The sequence below is a fragment of the Chaetomium globosum genome, genomic scaffold (genome assembly GCF_000143365.1).
Source record: "Chaetomium globosum CBS 148.51 scaffold_2 genomic scaffold, whole genome shotgun sequence".
Classification (NCBI taxonomy): Eukaryota; Fungi; Ascomycota; class Sordariomycetes; order Sordariales; family Chaetomiaceae; genus Chaetomium; species Chaetomium globosum.
In genome coordinates, this window is record NT_165977.1 from 2,280,850 (window position 1) to 2,294,454 (window position 13,605).

Below are 13,605 nucleotides of genomic sequence, written 5' to 3' on the forward strand. Positions count from 1 at the left end.
CCGAATACTCGAACAAACAAAGGCGATAAAAGACGGCCTGTTCACAGACGTTGCCCCGCGACTCCTTCAAAGCTGCAACATGTAACCTGGCCGGCCCAATCCCACCCAAGCTCCCATTGGCAAGGACCCGGGTTCTTATCCCGGCGCGTTTCAGTCGGCCCACGTCACCTCCAAAACCAAAAAAAACAAGACAACAAAACCTCAGCACCAGCACTCGCAAAACAACTTCTGCAACTTTCTCCCATCAAGCTACAACGTATCAAGCATAAAATAAAAAAAAAACAATGGAGGATCAATTACCCTGGACGCTTTCCCTCCTAACAGGTACTTCCCGTCCCCATTCCATCCCCTTCCCCAAACCCCCAAACCCCGAGGCAAAAAACGAAGGAGAACCAAACTAACTAAACCGCGCCCCCCCCCAAACCAGACATCCTCCCCCCCGAAACCCTCCTCTACCTCACGCACCTCCAAACCACGCTGCTCTCCCCGACCGGGGCCCACTCCAACCCCTCCGCACCGCCCTCGCCCACCTCCTCACCGTCCTCACCCCACTGCTCACGACCGCGCTCGACCGCCTCACCACCATCCTCTCCTCGTCGCCCAACATCGTCGCCGCGGCGGTGCTCCTCCTCCTGGCCATCGCCATCCTGCAGATCCTCGCCCCTCGTCCGTCGCATCGTGCTCTTCTGGACGCGCGTCGCCTTCCGCCTGCTCTTCTGGGCGGCCGTCGCGCTGTTGGTGTCGTGGGCGTGGCAACGCGGCGTGAAGCGCAACGTGAGGGAACGTTTCGGTCGTCGCCGGGAAGTTGGCGGGCTGGTTGGCATGCGCCGCGCAGGCCTTGGTGGTTGAAGTAGAGAAAGGCCCAAGGACGCGCCAGAGGTTGTACCAGCAACAACAACCAACAAGGGTTGAGGAGTTATGATTTATGAGGCCAGGGGTTTAAGATTATGAGGAAACGAGGATTGGTATACAGCTGCAGTTCGTAGAGTAGTGTTTGTTGGTGGACGAGCGAGATGGGGTTGGCTTGGTCGGTTATTCGGTATTATAGAGACGGGAGTTCGAGGGTTATGATTGTTCGAGTTTGTTCGCGAGATAGACATTTTGGAAGACGAGCGCCGAGGCATGCATATCACACGGTCTGTTTGGACTACAGCGGCATGCGTAAGAGGACCGCTAGGAAAATAACTACCTATGCTTCTGAACCTTTACACCATAACTATGCAAATCAAGTTGACCCCATCCAAGCCCAGCCGAACCCCCCCTCCCCCCCTTCCCACCCTCACCCCAAACGCCAGAACCGTAGACCAACGTTGTATGTAGCAATGCCCTTTTTTTTTATCCCGTCCCATGCGCTTCACCGTGCACCCCTTCATGCGTCGTTAAACTCCTCATCAAACTCCTCCTCGGGCGGATCCTTGGGCTCCTGGGCCTCGTGGTATTGGATGCAGTCGTCAATGTGGCTGAGGATCGCCTGAACACTGTCCTCGTCTGTGCAATCCAGCTTAACCTAGTGCACTAAGCCTGTAGCTCTCGATCATGTCGGCAATGGCAGCGTTTAGCCGACTTGAACGTCGCGCCTGACATGACTGCATCCTTATCCGTTGGATCCGAACTGCGGACGTCGACGGTGACGCTCTTGTTCTTCCGCTCGTCCTCGAGTAATGTTGTATCCGGCACGAGGAAGCGCTTAAAGTCCTTTTTCCGCATCTGATCCTTAATCAAATCCATCTTGCTCAAGATGTTGAGGTGTGGCACCCCTAGCATCATCATGGCGCTCATGGCGCTAAGCGTCCCGGCGAAGTATTTGGCCTTATCCAAAACGAAGGTCGATTCGAGGAGGTACGCCGCGCACAGGCGAATGTCGAGCGCGCCCGGCTGTGTAAGAAACTTGACCAAGGGAGGGAGCAGCGGAACATGCGTGTAGAGTTCTATCTGGCCAGGCATGTCGATGATTATGAGGTATTCCTCCGTCAGCGATTCGAGCGCATCGGAAATGAAGTCGAGATTTTGGAGCAGATATTCGAAGCAGTAGATCAGTCCCCCGTTAGGACCGAGCTGCAATTCCTCCATCACATCATCGACCGTTATCAAGTCTTTGATGTCGAGGTCTGGCGCGTGTTGAAAATGCTCGGCGGCGGGGTCGAGATTTATGTAGAACGTGGAGCGGCGGTTTAACTGAAGGTGCGTGATGAGGCTTCCGCAAAAGGTGGACTATGCACAGGTTACGCCATCAGAGGAAATCCAAAAACTGGTTGCTGCGAATAACGGGTATCGTCATACCTTGCCGACCCCGGCAGGGCCCATCACCATAACGCCGTATTTGCTCATGATTATGGTTTCTCAAAAACAGTAATAATTGGTGATAATCGGGTTGATTTGGTGGTTGTAACAACGGGGTGGAATGGATGGAGTGGCGAGAGACGAAAGCTGCGAGAAACCTACACAGTACAAAAGATTGCCCCACCAAAGCTTCATATGACGGCAGAATTCCAAAGGCGGTGGGCGCAGGCCTTGGCATTCGGCGCTTCAGTTCGGACGGAGGCAACTGTCACAACATGGTAATAGGTCCGTAGCACACAGCAGTAGCACTCAAATGTTAGCTACCTGGTAGGTATCTTGGGTTACTTGGAACGTCCGGACACACCACCCGTTCACCATCAGAGATAAACTCCCGCTGGTAAACGTCTCTTGGTATTCAGTATTCGATCTGCCGTCTGAGGGAGAACGGCGAGACAAATAAGTTCCTCCAAAAGTTGTAGGAAGGGATTCGTAACCCGAAGTAGATGTTGGGAAACAATGGAAGTCAAACCCCGGAAGAGACCACCTCCCTTATGCATCAACAGCCCTGGAACCATTGAAGTTCGTGAGTCGAGGGCCGCTTCAGTGTTCACAACCCGCACAAGATGTGAGCCCCACTTTATGGTTCTCATTGGTTTAACTGAATCAAGTGGACCCTCCAAGCTTTGCTTCCAGCTGCCATAAACGGTTTCCACACTTCATTCGGCACTGCAGCCTGGCTTCCAGCTTCGTTCGCCCTTGCTCTGCATCAAACCTCCCCACCCGTCCGGCCTGCTGATTGGAACTGCTGCCTCGAGGAACCGCGGTCCATTTTGGGCCTTTTTTGACTCATCTGTCACGTTCAAGTTCGGATGGTTGACTTGGCTGGCAGTTTGTTTGTCTCGAATTCGAGAGTTCAGGTCTCGGTGGGGCTCGGTGAGTTCCGGACAAAGAAAGCAATGTAAAAACACCAACTCTGGGAGGCCAGTCGAGGCTGGATCCCAGCTTCCACATCACTGCCCTTGTTAAATTTCACCACATGCAGTCCAAGGGATTCGATGCAACAGTCTCACTCTGCAATTGGGCTCGGACACCCACCCTCCCTTAGAGATGATTGCCTAATAGGGGTTGGGTGAATCCGAAGAGGCGGAGACGGGAACAAGCCCCTGTGAAGCTCACTGCTCTTCAATGGCAGCTCCATGATTTTTGTGGATGAAGAGCTCGGCGAATAATTTACTGGCATTCCTTGCCATAAGCACCCCCTCCAACCCGCATCCTTCTGCTGCACTCCCTCTGGGCGTTGGAATTCACGGTCGTCCCTGACTGGCAGGCTTCTGGGCGGCCCTGAATGTGAATCTTCCCCCGCCGTGTAGAAACATCGAAATCCCCCGGTCTTCCGACCAACCAACCCCCACCTTCCCTCACGCACAACAGGCGGGACCGCCAGCCACCGTGAGTTACCAACTCACTGCAGTGAACTCCTTTAGCCGCCTCCATCTTGAGGGACAACCACAAGTTGCACACACGACACAAACTGCCTAGGTCTCGTGCGGCCGTTGGTCTGTCTTGCCGCCGGCCGTCAAGCATTGGTTACATTCGTCTCAGCAGCTTTAGCAGTTGGTGTCACTCCAGACCTTCTTGACCCAAACTTTGACGGATTGGTATGCGAGACGGTATTCGTACTTTGTACGTGCATGGTAATGCAAGACGGACAGACGTACCTGACTATCTCTCCCGTGCCGCCTGCCCAGCGCTTCCGACTGCCGTTCGCACAGCACAGACCCGGCCGTACCACAAGACTTTCAGCCCCTAGCAATTGACCATCACCTCTACCCCCTGAACCACCGAGCGACATTGGTTTGGTTGCGATTGAACAACATTTCCCTCTCACGGCTTCGCCAATTCTGTTCGGCTTACCTCATGGCCGTGTCGAGGTTCGTTATCAGCTCCGCTCCGTCTCCATCCATCTCGAGCCCCGCCAACCGAAAAGAAAATGCCTTGTACTGACCGGCCAGTTTTCTTATGATTAGCTGAACGATTTATCCCATTTACGATACGAAGCCGAATCGTTGAGCAGCGATCGGGGTTTTCAGACGAGACGAGGAATTCCCCCGAGTCAGCATCTTCCCTTCACGCACCTGCGTTCCTAGTTGCCGCCGGACCGATTGCTCCCCCACCTGAGACTCGACGTGCGCTTCCGACGTTATTATAACTGTACCGATTCGTTTAAACGATTTGCTTCATCTCATGCCGCGGCCCGGGATACATCTTTGAAACACGGTCAAGTCTGCTATGAGCGCAGATCCGCTAGGTGCTAGGTTCGACCGTTTCCCGTTCTTGGTTCAATGCGCTCAGGACCCTGCATCCCGGGGATGGTTACAGTGCTGACGATGTGATTTCGCAGCTTTGGTGATTCAACCGCTCAGCCTCCCACACCCAAACGAACCCCGAGATCTACCATATTGCCGAGTCCTGATCTGGAAACGCCCAAGCACGGCCAGGGACGCTTCGACGAGTCGAGCGGGTGGACACCTCGTTTTGCCGAGGAATACTCCGTCTTCAACGCGACCCCGGGAAATCTGAGAGGCTCTCGGATACCCTTCCCCGACTTTGGTCCTTCCACCCCATATCTCGGCGGCCCGGGTCAGAAGCGGTCCTTGTCCATCGACGGAATCGGTCTGGGAGTCGCCGTCCATGGGAACGAGCTCTCGCCGAACCCCAGCCTATCGTTGCCCCCTGTCGAGCCGTCCAAAGTCCTGCGCTCATCCCCGGTCCCGCCACCAACCCCAACGTTCGATCGCCCAGAAGCCGCCGGCCAAATCGGGGGATCCGTCGACCGGTCTGTGAAGAAAGCCCGGCGTGGGACGATTGTCACGGAATCACCTGGGCAGACAGCGACCCCTCCTCCCTCAGCGCGCAAGGGTGAGCGTAAGCTTGCGCCCAAGCTCGACACCATTGCCATGCAAAATGACCAGGACTATAACCAGCAGGCGCATTTTATGGCGTCTGCCCAGCAGCAGGGCATGGGTGGCTTTGTGACGTCGCAAGGTGACATGTTCGGTTACCCTCTGTCGGCTCCGGCCGTGCCGTATGGTGCTCAGCGATCTTTCTGGGATACAGACCCTAACCTTGCCGGGATGGATATCGACTTTGGCGCGAACGGCACAGGCGCCTTCCAACCCCCGACGCCTCATCAAGGGACGGGGCCCGTGGACTGGGCAGGCGCCAACCAACTGTTGCAGGGGCAAGGTGGCCTGGATGGACATGGGGATGCGTCTGCCGGTGCCCATCAGGCCGGCCTTGGTTCTCAGCCGCCCATGTCGATGCTAGTGACTTCGTCTGCGGACCATTCCATGTTCGCGGCCAGCTATCCCACTCCTATCGATGACCCCTTCGGGATGACTGACGCAGGCGGTGCCGTGAACCCGGGACTCTTGTTCAGCCGGCCCCAGTCGGCGAGCATGGACAACCCCTCCTTCAGCCAGCCCGTGCCGGTGCCGAATCAGAACCCAGCGATGGCTCACGGCGGCCAGGTGACCAGTCGAGGGCCGTCGGCGTCAAAAACGGCTGGACGGGCTGAGTTGCGTCGCTCGGCTAGCGCGAAGGATCCGATTCCACGAAAACAGGATCGGGCTTTGGCGAGCTCTCCGATCAAGGAGACGGGCCGTCCCGGGCTCTCTCGGAGCGTAAGCGAAAACAGGGGGAAGAAGACGGCGAGCCGGCCATCTCTGCCTCCGCTCGCGCCCCGGCCGCGGTCTCAGCTGGTGAGCAATGCAGGCGTCAATGCCAATAAGCCCGTCATCTTGCAACCCCAGCGACCGAGTGGGAGGTCGTCGCCGTCCAAAAGTAGTCATCATCACCACCGGCTGTCGAGTCTGTCCTCGATACCGGAGGCGACTGGCCCGGAGATGAGAACGCAGGCGACCTTCATGATTGATGCCAATGGCCGTGCACGTGTAGAGACGACGGTGGTGGTGGTGGACGAGCCTTCCCCGTCAGCCTCTAAACGGCACAGTTCGTATTCTGTAACCAGTCGGCAGCAGTGGAATTCGTCCGATGACGATGACTCGTCGTCGACGGATGACGAACCCATCATTATTCCGAGCAGGAATACGTCATTTGCGCTCCCGGACCCTCGCAAGCCAACGACGATTCATCCCTTCCACGACTCGCAACGAAGCATAAGCGAACGTAGCACAACGTCATACACTAGTTTTCATGGGGGATCCCAGGACGCGGGTGATAGTGACGGGGAGACGGTGGTGAATGATTTGACACCGACGCACAAAGCTTCGGGGGACGCGCTCAGCGAGCTACGGAAGCTACGCGAAACGCGGCAGAAGCAATCCAGCTCAAAACCAAAGCGCATTACCTCGAGTCGTTATCCCAGCCATCCCTCCACGTCGCCGACGACCATGAGCGAGTCCAGCCTACCCACGCCGACGAACGACACAAGGAATCGTGGCGTCCGTTGTGTTTGCAACAGGGCCGAAGCCGGCCGAGACGATTTGCTAATCCAATGGTGCGTATTCCGTCATGTTCAAGGATTCCCTCACCGTCCCCCGTCTCCCGCCCCGACGTCCAACCAAGTGTGCATGCTGAAAAGGGGAACCAATAGTGAATCATGTGAGATGTACGTGCATGGCCAATGCGTCAGCATCACACACCGGACGCTCCCGTCCATCTATATTTGTGCATTTTGTGCCAACACGCCCAACCTGCGAGGCGGAAGACTGCGAGACAACGGGCGGGCGCCGGGGGCAACGGGGCCTCCGGGGTCAGTAACGTCGCCACTCGCGCACAAGTCCCTGAAGTCTTTCCGGTGATACGTCTATACCTGCCGGGGTAACTATTATATTACTTCCTCCTTTGGAAACGGACAACGCCCACCAGCTACCAGTTATATGATTTATCACGCGCCGATGTAGGAGGAGCGAGGCTGCCCCCCTGCCGGTTTACATACTGTCAACATGGCTTTTTTTTGGGTTATAAAGGTTTAGACAAGAGAACAACCGACGACGGCCAGCTTCGCAGTCCATGCCGAGTACATACGATAGGTACATACCGAAACGATTTTTTATAGTTTTCTTTTGAATGACGAATATGATCATAATGGAACCCTTTCGCGCCCCTGCGCTGCGGCTTCCTGCAGTAGATCTCGGAAGGGACATGAATAAACCCCGAACCCGGCTCCGGATGGAAAGCAGGTTTGCGATGCCAGGCGACCCTACGGACCGTCGCCTAGGTAGCTCAACGGGGCACCTCACCGAACTATTCCAGGGCACCTTCCTAAAAATGCTTCTTCCCCCGAGCTGTTTCACCGATCGAATCTTTGGAGAATCCGGTCTCGGGTCGAGTTGGTTTGATAAGCTCGGGGCGTATTTATTAACATACCACTGGTGGCCTATCACCCATTCCGTTCTCAGAATCTCCTTCCCTTCCCACTTACTGCATCATCAACTTCACGTCGTCGTCCAAGAAGCTTCGGAATACGCCTGTGGCTCCCGACGTACAAGGACCTAACGGAGCGCTAATAATCTTATTCTCGATTCGGCAAAGAAAGGAGAAAGACAAAAATGGCGACACACAACATCGTCGTTTTCGGTGGTGACCACTGTGGTCCGGAGGTACGACTACCTAACCCCACAACCCTGCCATTGGGTTGATACTATCGTCCCCTTGATTGAAGATGCTTGCCCAGGGCGAGGAGGAAAAAGGACTAGACTAACAATCTCGTTTACAGGTCGTCGCTGAGGCCGTTAAGGTGCGTCCGAGGAAGGATTCCTCCCACTGGCCAAACAAGGCTGTGAGGGACGGAGGAACAAGGAGCTCACATTCTGCTTGACGATAGGTCTTGAGGGCAATTGAGACGCACAGTCCCTCCGTTGGCAAGTTTAATCTGCAGGAACACCTCCTGGGTGGTGTAAGTTCACTTTTCTTTCCTGATTCTCGTTGTCTCTCCCCCATGGTGGCCGAAGCCATCTGTCCCTGTATCTGGGATGGGATACGGGGATATGGGTTTCCTAGACAAATAAACATGCGCCAGCTCTCTGTCCCCTCCATGCAAGGTCGGAGCGAGCCCTGCTAACCATCATCACCCCCACCAGGCCTCCATCAAAGTCCACAACGACCCCCTGACCGCCAAGGCCCTCGCGGCCGCCAAAGCCGCCGACGCCATCCTCCTCGGCGCCATCGGCGGCCCGGAATGGGGTCCGTCCTCCCCCGTCCGCCCCGAGGAGGGCCTCCTCCGCCTGCGCAAGGAGCTCGGCACCTACGGCAACCTGCGGCCGTGCAACTTCGCGTCCGACTCGCTGGTCGACTCGTCCCCGCTCAAGGCCGACGTCTGCCGCGGCACCGACTTCATCGTGGTGCGCGAACTGACGGGCGGCATCTACTTCGGCGCCCGCACCGAAGACGACGGGTCGGGCTTCGCCATGGACACGGACGCCTACTCGCGGGCCGAGATCGAGCGCATCGCCCGCCTGGCTGGCTTCCTGGCCCTGGGCACCAGCCCGCCGAGCAAGGTCTGGAGCCTGGACAAGGCCAACGTGCTGGCCACGAGCCGCCTGTGGCGCAAGGTCGTGACCGAGGTGTTCGCGAACGAGTTCCCTCAGCTCGAGGTCGGCCACCAGCTGATTGACAGCGCCGCCATGCTCATGGTCAAGAGCCCGCGCGCGCTGAACGGCGTGGTCGTCACCAGCAATCTCTTTGGCGATATCATCAGCGACGAGGCGTCCGTCATCCCCGGCAGCATCGGGGCTGTTGCCGAGCGCGAGCTTGGGCGGGATCCCTGACGGGAAGAGCAAGTGCAACGGCATCTACGAGCCGATTCACGGGTGGGTGCCCCCTCCCCCCTGCCCCCCCCCCTCTACCCCTTTGAGTGACTAGACCTCGAGAACTAACCCTGTCCAGGTTCGGCCCCGGATATCTCCGGCAAGGGCATCGTCAACCCCATCGGCACCATCCTCTCGGTTGCCATGATGCTGCGCTACTCGCTCAACCTGCCCAAGGAGGCCGCCGCCGTGGAGGCCGCCGTCAGGACCGCCCTCGACAACGGCACGCGGACCAAGGATCTGGGCGGCAGTGCCGGCACTTTCCAAATGGCCGACGCGGTTGTTGTCGAGCTGGTGAAGCTGCTCAAGGGTTGAGTTAGCTAGGGGGGGTCTGGGGAGGTGATATAGGCATGGATGGTTCGTGGCTTATGCGGACAAGTGCGGATATTTGAACACGGGTGGGGGGACGATGGTAAACGCTGATGGCTGCTGGGTGATAGGCGATGGTTGGCTTCGATAAAGAGGATTTAGGGCGGTACCGCGGCGGGCTGGGGGTCAGTTAGTACCTGCGTTGAATTCAAATCGCTGTTTTCGCTGCCTTGCCGGACACAATGCCGTTGTTCTTTTACTGCCCATGTTCAAGTGCGCGGCGTGCGCGGCCTAGGTCGTTATGGGGAACCATCATCAGCGTCGGCGGCATCGATGCTGGGGGTCTCACTAGAGAGGAACAACTCCAGCTTCTGCAGCTCCTCGTCGTCTCTCCCCTCCTCGACAACGCGGTTGAGCGCGCCGTCATCGAAGGCAATTCCGTACCTGCTACCCGTCAGCATGCTGACTCGGTACGAGGGGAACACAACCTTCTCAAAGCAAACAAACAATGGATCGAAAGCAAACATACCACAACAACAACAACAACCCCAACAACCTCGCCATCTTTACCCTCCTCCTCAGCTCACCACCCGCCTTCAGCTCCGGCACCCCGGCCACCAACGCCTCCCAGAACATGGCCCCACGCATGTCTGCGGGCACCTCAAATCACTTCTAATACCTACCAAGTCGGTAAGCAAGCTGCAAGCCACCTGTGTCTCGTGCATACGGGCAGCACGAACCTGGCGCCATGCAGTCGCCACTAACCTCAACCCGCCAGGACCCCCACCTACAATACGTAATGCGCAAGGATTCAAGTACCCCAGCGTCGGTCCTCTTACCAGCGGGGGGCGTGAACACGCTTCACTGCTGGAACATGGTCGAGGGGAACCGAGAAACAATAACAGGATACAAAACCAGAGTCCGGAGGCAACAAGACAGACTTCAGCAACGGCGTGACACTGGGCTTGGCTCGTAGCCCGGTCGACAAGATGATATAAAACAATGTTTACAACTACCGCTGCTGCCTGGTTTCTTACCTCCTAGCAATCTGTATTACTCCCGCCATCCCGCTGTTGCCCAAGCAATCTGTGACCGGATACCAACCGGAACCAAAACACCGCTGCATTACCCCTTTCCACCCGCTGAAAAAACACCATAGCCAAATCGACCAGCATCATATCATCGCTCGGACAAATTCAACACAAGCTCCTACTTCAACCTCACTAGGAGAAGACACCTCCTAGCAGGATCGATACCAACCCCGCGACCCTAGCGGTCCCTCCTCCTCCCACCAAGCACGGCCAGCACCCAGCCAATCCTGAGCATGCGCAGAACTCTTCTAACAAAGCCACCGAAAAAGTCCACAAACACCAGCCGGAAGACAGCCCTCATCCAGCCGCCCTCTCTCCTAAACTGCGCAGCGGGGACGGTGGCATCGTCGGTGGTCGCGGCCGGCTGTTTGTCTCGCGCACCGCCTCGTCTGCGGAGATCCGCGGGCTCGGTCGAGTCTTGGCCCGTGCCCATGCCCGTGTCCGTGTCCAGGGCTGTTGTGGTGGTGGACGCAGACGCGGATGACTCGGCAGTAACGGAAGTGGTGGCCTTGGCCTTGTCGTCGGTAGAGCTAGACTTTGAAGCAGTGGCTTCGGCGTAGCTCGGCCGTCTGGCGCCGGTTCCAGGAGCCGGGATTTTGCTGTCACTAGAGTTTGCGGGTTGTGGTGGTGCGGACTGTGATGGTGAGGACTGCGATGGTGAGGACGGCGATGGTGAGGACTGCGATGGTGAGGACTGCGATGGTGAGGACTGTGATGGTGAGGACTTGCTCACGGGGCGGTCCTCAGTTGCGAGGGGCCGCAATGTTTTAGTCTTTTTTTTCTCAGGGGGGGGTTCGGCCCGGGGAGGTTGTGACGCTGCGATTTCAGCGTAGCTGGGGCGCCTGTTGTGTGGTGCCTGGGAACTGGCACCTTTCGTGTCGCTAGTTCTATCTAAACCCGAAGGCTGCGACGCTGCGGTCCAGTTTTTATTGCTATCGTTGCTGGTGGGAGATTCGGTCGGGGAATGTTTCCCGGGCTTGGGAACATCGGTCTGTGAACTCCCCGGATGCGTGCCGCCTAGATCCCCAGGCGGTGCCGGGTGCAGTTTTACTTCCTCCAGCCGCTTTCTACCCTTATGTAGCTTTGTTTCCGCAGGTGCCAAGTTGTCTGTTTCATCATGGGGAGGTCCCCCCTTTCGAGCGGCCGTTGGTGACGGGGGTGAATGCGTTGAGGCTTCGGACGTCATAAACGCTGGGCGGGGTGGTTTCACAGTCCTAGGGCTCACCCCTTCACGCAAAGCAACACCCTCGTCTTCGTCACTAGTAGGGATCTTCAGGTGCTTGGGTTTGGCCTTTAGGGGGTTTGAAAACACAACCGCGGGACGGGAAATGGACTCGTCTTCCGCGGAGAGTTCCTCGCCCGGTTCGTCGCCCTCTGAAATAGAATGAAGCGAGGCTGCAGGGTTTACAGAACTGATGGAGCCTCGTGATGCCTTCCTTGGAGGGCGCTGCGTTTGAGGTGACGATGTTTGAGCGGAAGCCAGCGAGAAGTCGCCCGTGATGTCCTCGGTCCCCCGGCGTGATGGGTTAAGAACCGGACTACGGTAATTGCCCCCCTCAAAGGATACGGGGTCGACCGGAAGCCCAGATTCTAACTTTCGGACCGCATCCATGATATCGCCTCGGGAGGAAGGGAAACGCTCTAAAGTTGGGTCGTTCAGATCCACCTTATTAAGATCCATTTGAGGCCCAAAGCTTTCGACGTGGGTGGTGCGGAGATCCTCCTCGCCCCCCTCGTCCTCGCCGAGTTCTCCATCCGACTCGTACATGCCAGCGCACTCGTGGGAGAAGAGGGGCGATTTGTCGGTAATATATCCGTCTTCGTCGCCTGGAGATTCTGCTCCGCGTGGCCGAACACTGAAGGGGTTACCCTCGCCCGGGGGTGGCTCAAGGATGACAATCGTGCCCTTGTTCGTTAGATGGTGGTATGAAGTTGGGGGTGGGGGGGACGAGAGGAACGTACTTGGCGACCGTCGAGAGCTTGGGCACTGTCGGCCACCTCTGCTGCGGTTTCTGCCTCTTCTGACATCCGCCGCTCTGTCTGTTTGTCAACGCCAGCCTCATCCTTCTCACGCTCTGGTACTTCTTCGTGGAGAAGCTCGGCGGAATCCGCAACCTCGGCGGCAACTTTGGCGGTAATCGGAGTGCCCGTGGCCGAGCGGTCGGTGGAAGTTTGCCCTGAAGAAGGTTGGAGATGTTTGGAGGCTACTTTGGCGTATGATAACGGGCGGCCACTGCCACCGTCGCTGTCGGCGCCTTGTGTGCCCTGTTGTTGACGGTCTGTATCTTGGCTGTGAGACATCCCACCAAAGTCAGTACGCCCTCTATACCCTACGACGTAGAATAGACTTGCTCTTGATCTGCCTTCACTTCCAGCACGTGGTTCGTATTGCCAGAGCCATCCGTCACGGTAGGCCCATCGTCCTTCAGCACCCACCAATCTCCGTTGCCAATGCGGAATTTATACTGGATCTTGGATCCAGGCTCGCCGTGGACCTCCTTTTTGAAGTCGTATTCTCCATCCTCCCGTACGGTGTGGTCCATTTCGTATGGTTGCCATGGCGGGTTCGAGAAGGTGCCGGCAATGTAGAGCGGCGGATGGGTGCCGGGCCTGTGATAGGTGATGACAACGGGAATCTGGGTCGATGTCATGTCGGGCAAACGACTGGGCTAAAGAGTCGAGATAGAAGACAAAGGGGGTATTAAGTGTACTTTTTGTTTTGTTTTGTTCGATGATACTTAGGGTGGCTGGATGATGAAACCGAGTTAGCATTGCCGGCCAACAAACCAACATGTGCCGTCCATGCCGGGAAAGGACCATCACGCCACCCCGAGCTATTACAACAGCTAGGGCGGTGGTATGCAACGGCGGGGCAGGCTCGGTAGGGTGACACAGCAGAAAAAGCGAAGCGGAAAAGAGACGGGCATATGCAACAGATAGACAGATAAACAGATTATGAATTGGCAAGAAGGGGGGAAGGGGAGGGGAGGGGGGTGGTGGGATGGGACTCGCCTACTTCTCGAGGGTTAATATGAATGGGTTATTGATCGTCAAATGAGGACCAAAAGATGCATCTCACAAGAGAACTCATTTGG

At 56.9% G+C, this 13,605-nt stretch overlaps 6 protein-coding genes across 6 annotated transcripts; 3 read left to right on the forward strand and 3 right to left on the reverse strand.

Annotated features, from left to right (window-relative positions):
• Nucleotides 1–452: 452 nt before the first annotated feature.
• CHGG_02849 (uncharacterized protein) lies at nucleotides 453–677 on the reverse strand (the record flags this gene model as incomplete). Its single annotated transcript, XM_001229364.1, has 1 exon — nucleotides 453–677. One exon carries the CDS (start codon nucleotides 675–677, stop codon nucleotides 453–455), a length of 225 nt encoding a protein of 74 aa, XP_001229365.1.
• Nucleotides 678–1,369: 692 nt separating this feature from the next.
• Nucleotides 1,370–2,328, reverse strand: CHGG_02850 (uncharacterized protein; the record flags this gene model as incomplete). The annotated part of the gene is made up of 3 exons (XM_001229365.1): nucleotides 1,370–1,488; nucleotides 1,614–2,211; nucleotides 2,281–2,328. The coding sequence occupies 3 exons, from the start codon at nucleotides 2,326–2,328 to the stop codon at nucleotides 1,370–1,372; spliced, it is 765 nt and encodes a 254-aa protein (XP_001229366.1).
• Nucleotides 2,329–4,197: 1,869 nt separating this feature from the next.
• Nucleotides 4,198–7,103, forward strand: CHGG_02851 (uncharacterized protein; the record flags this gene model as incomplete). Its single annotated transcript, XM_001229366.1, has 3 exons — nucleotides 4,198–4,211; nucleotides 4,682–6,799; nucleotides 6,896–7,103. The coding sequence occupies 3 exons, from the start codon at nucleotides 4,198–4,200 to the stop codon at nucleotides 7,101–7,103; spliced, it is 2,340 nt and encodes a 779-aa protein (XP_001229367.1).
• A 750-nt stretch (nucleotides 7,104–7,853) lies between these two features.
• On the forward strand, nucleotides 7,854–9,425 carry CHGG_02852 (uncharacterized protein; the record flags this gene model as incomplete). The annotated part of the gene is made up of 5 exons (XM_001229367.1): nucleotides 7,854–7,904; nucleotides 8,021–8,041; nucleotides 8,129–8,200; nucleotides 8,385–9,038; nucleotides 9,216–9,425. 5 exons carry the CDS (start codon nucleotides 7,854–7,856, stop codon nucleotides 9,423–9,425), a joined length of 1,008 nt encoding a protein of 335 aa, XP_001229368.1.
• A 236-nt stretch (nucleotides 9,426–9,661) lies between these two features.
• CHGG_02853 (uncharacterized protein) lies at nucleotides 9,662–10,095 on the forward strand (the record flags this gene model as incomplete). The annotated part of the gene is made up of 2 exons (XM_001229368.1): nucleotides 9,662–9,889; nucleotides 9,940–10,095. 2 exons carry the CDS (start codon nucleotides 9,662–9,664, stop codon nucleotides 10,093–10,095), a joined length of 384 nt encoding a protein of 127 aa, XP_001229369.1.
• Nucleotides 10,096–10,688: 593 nt separating this feature from the next.
• On the reverse strand, nucleotides 10,689–13,161 carry CHGG_02854 (uncharacterized protein; the record flags this gene model as incomplete). The annotated part of the gene is made up of 3 exons (XM_001229369.1): nucleotides 10,689–12,416; nucleotides 12,473–12,775; nucleotides 12,859–13,161. 3 exons carry the CDS (start codon nucleotides 13,159–13,161, stop codon nucleotides 10,689–10,691), a joined length of 2,334 nt encoding a protein of 777 aa, XP_001229370.1.
• Nucleotides 13,162–13,605: the final 444 nt, after the last annotated feature.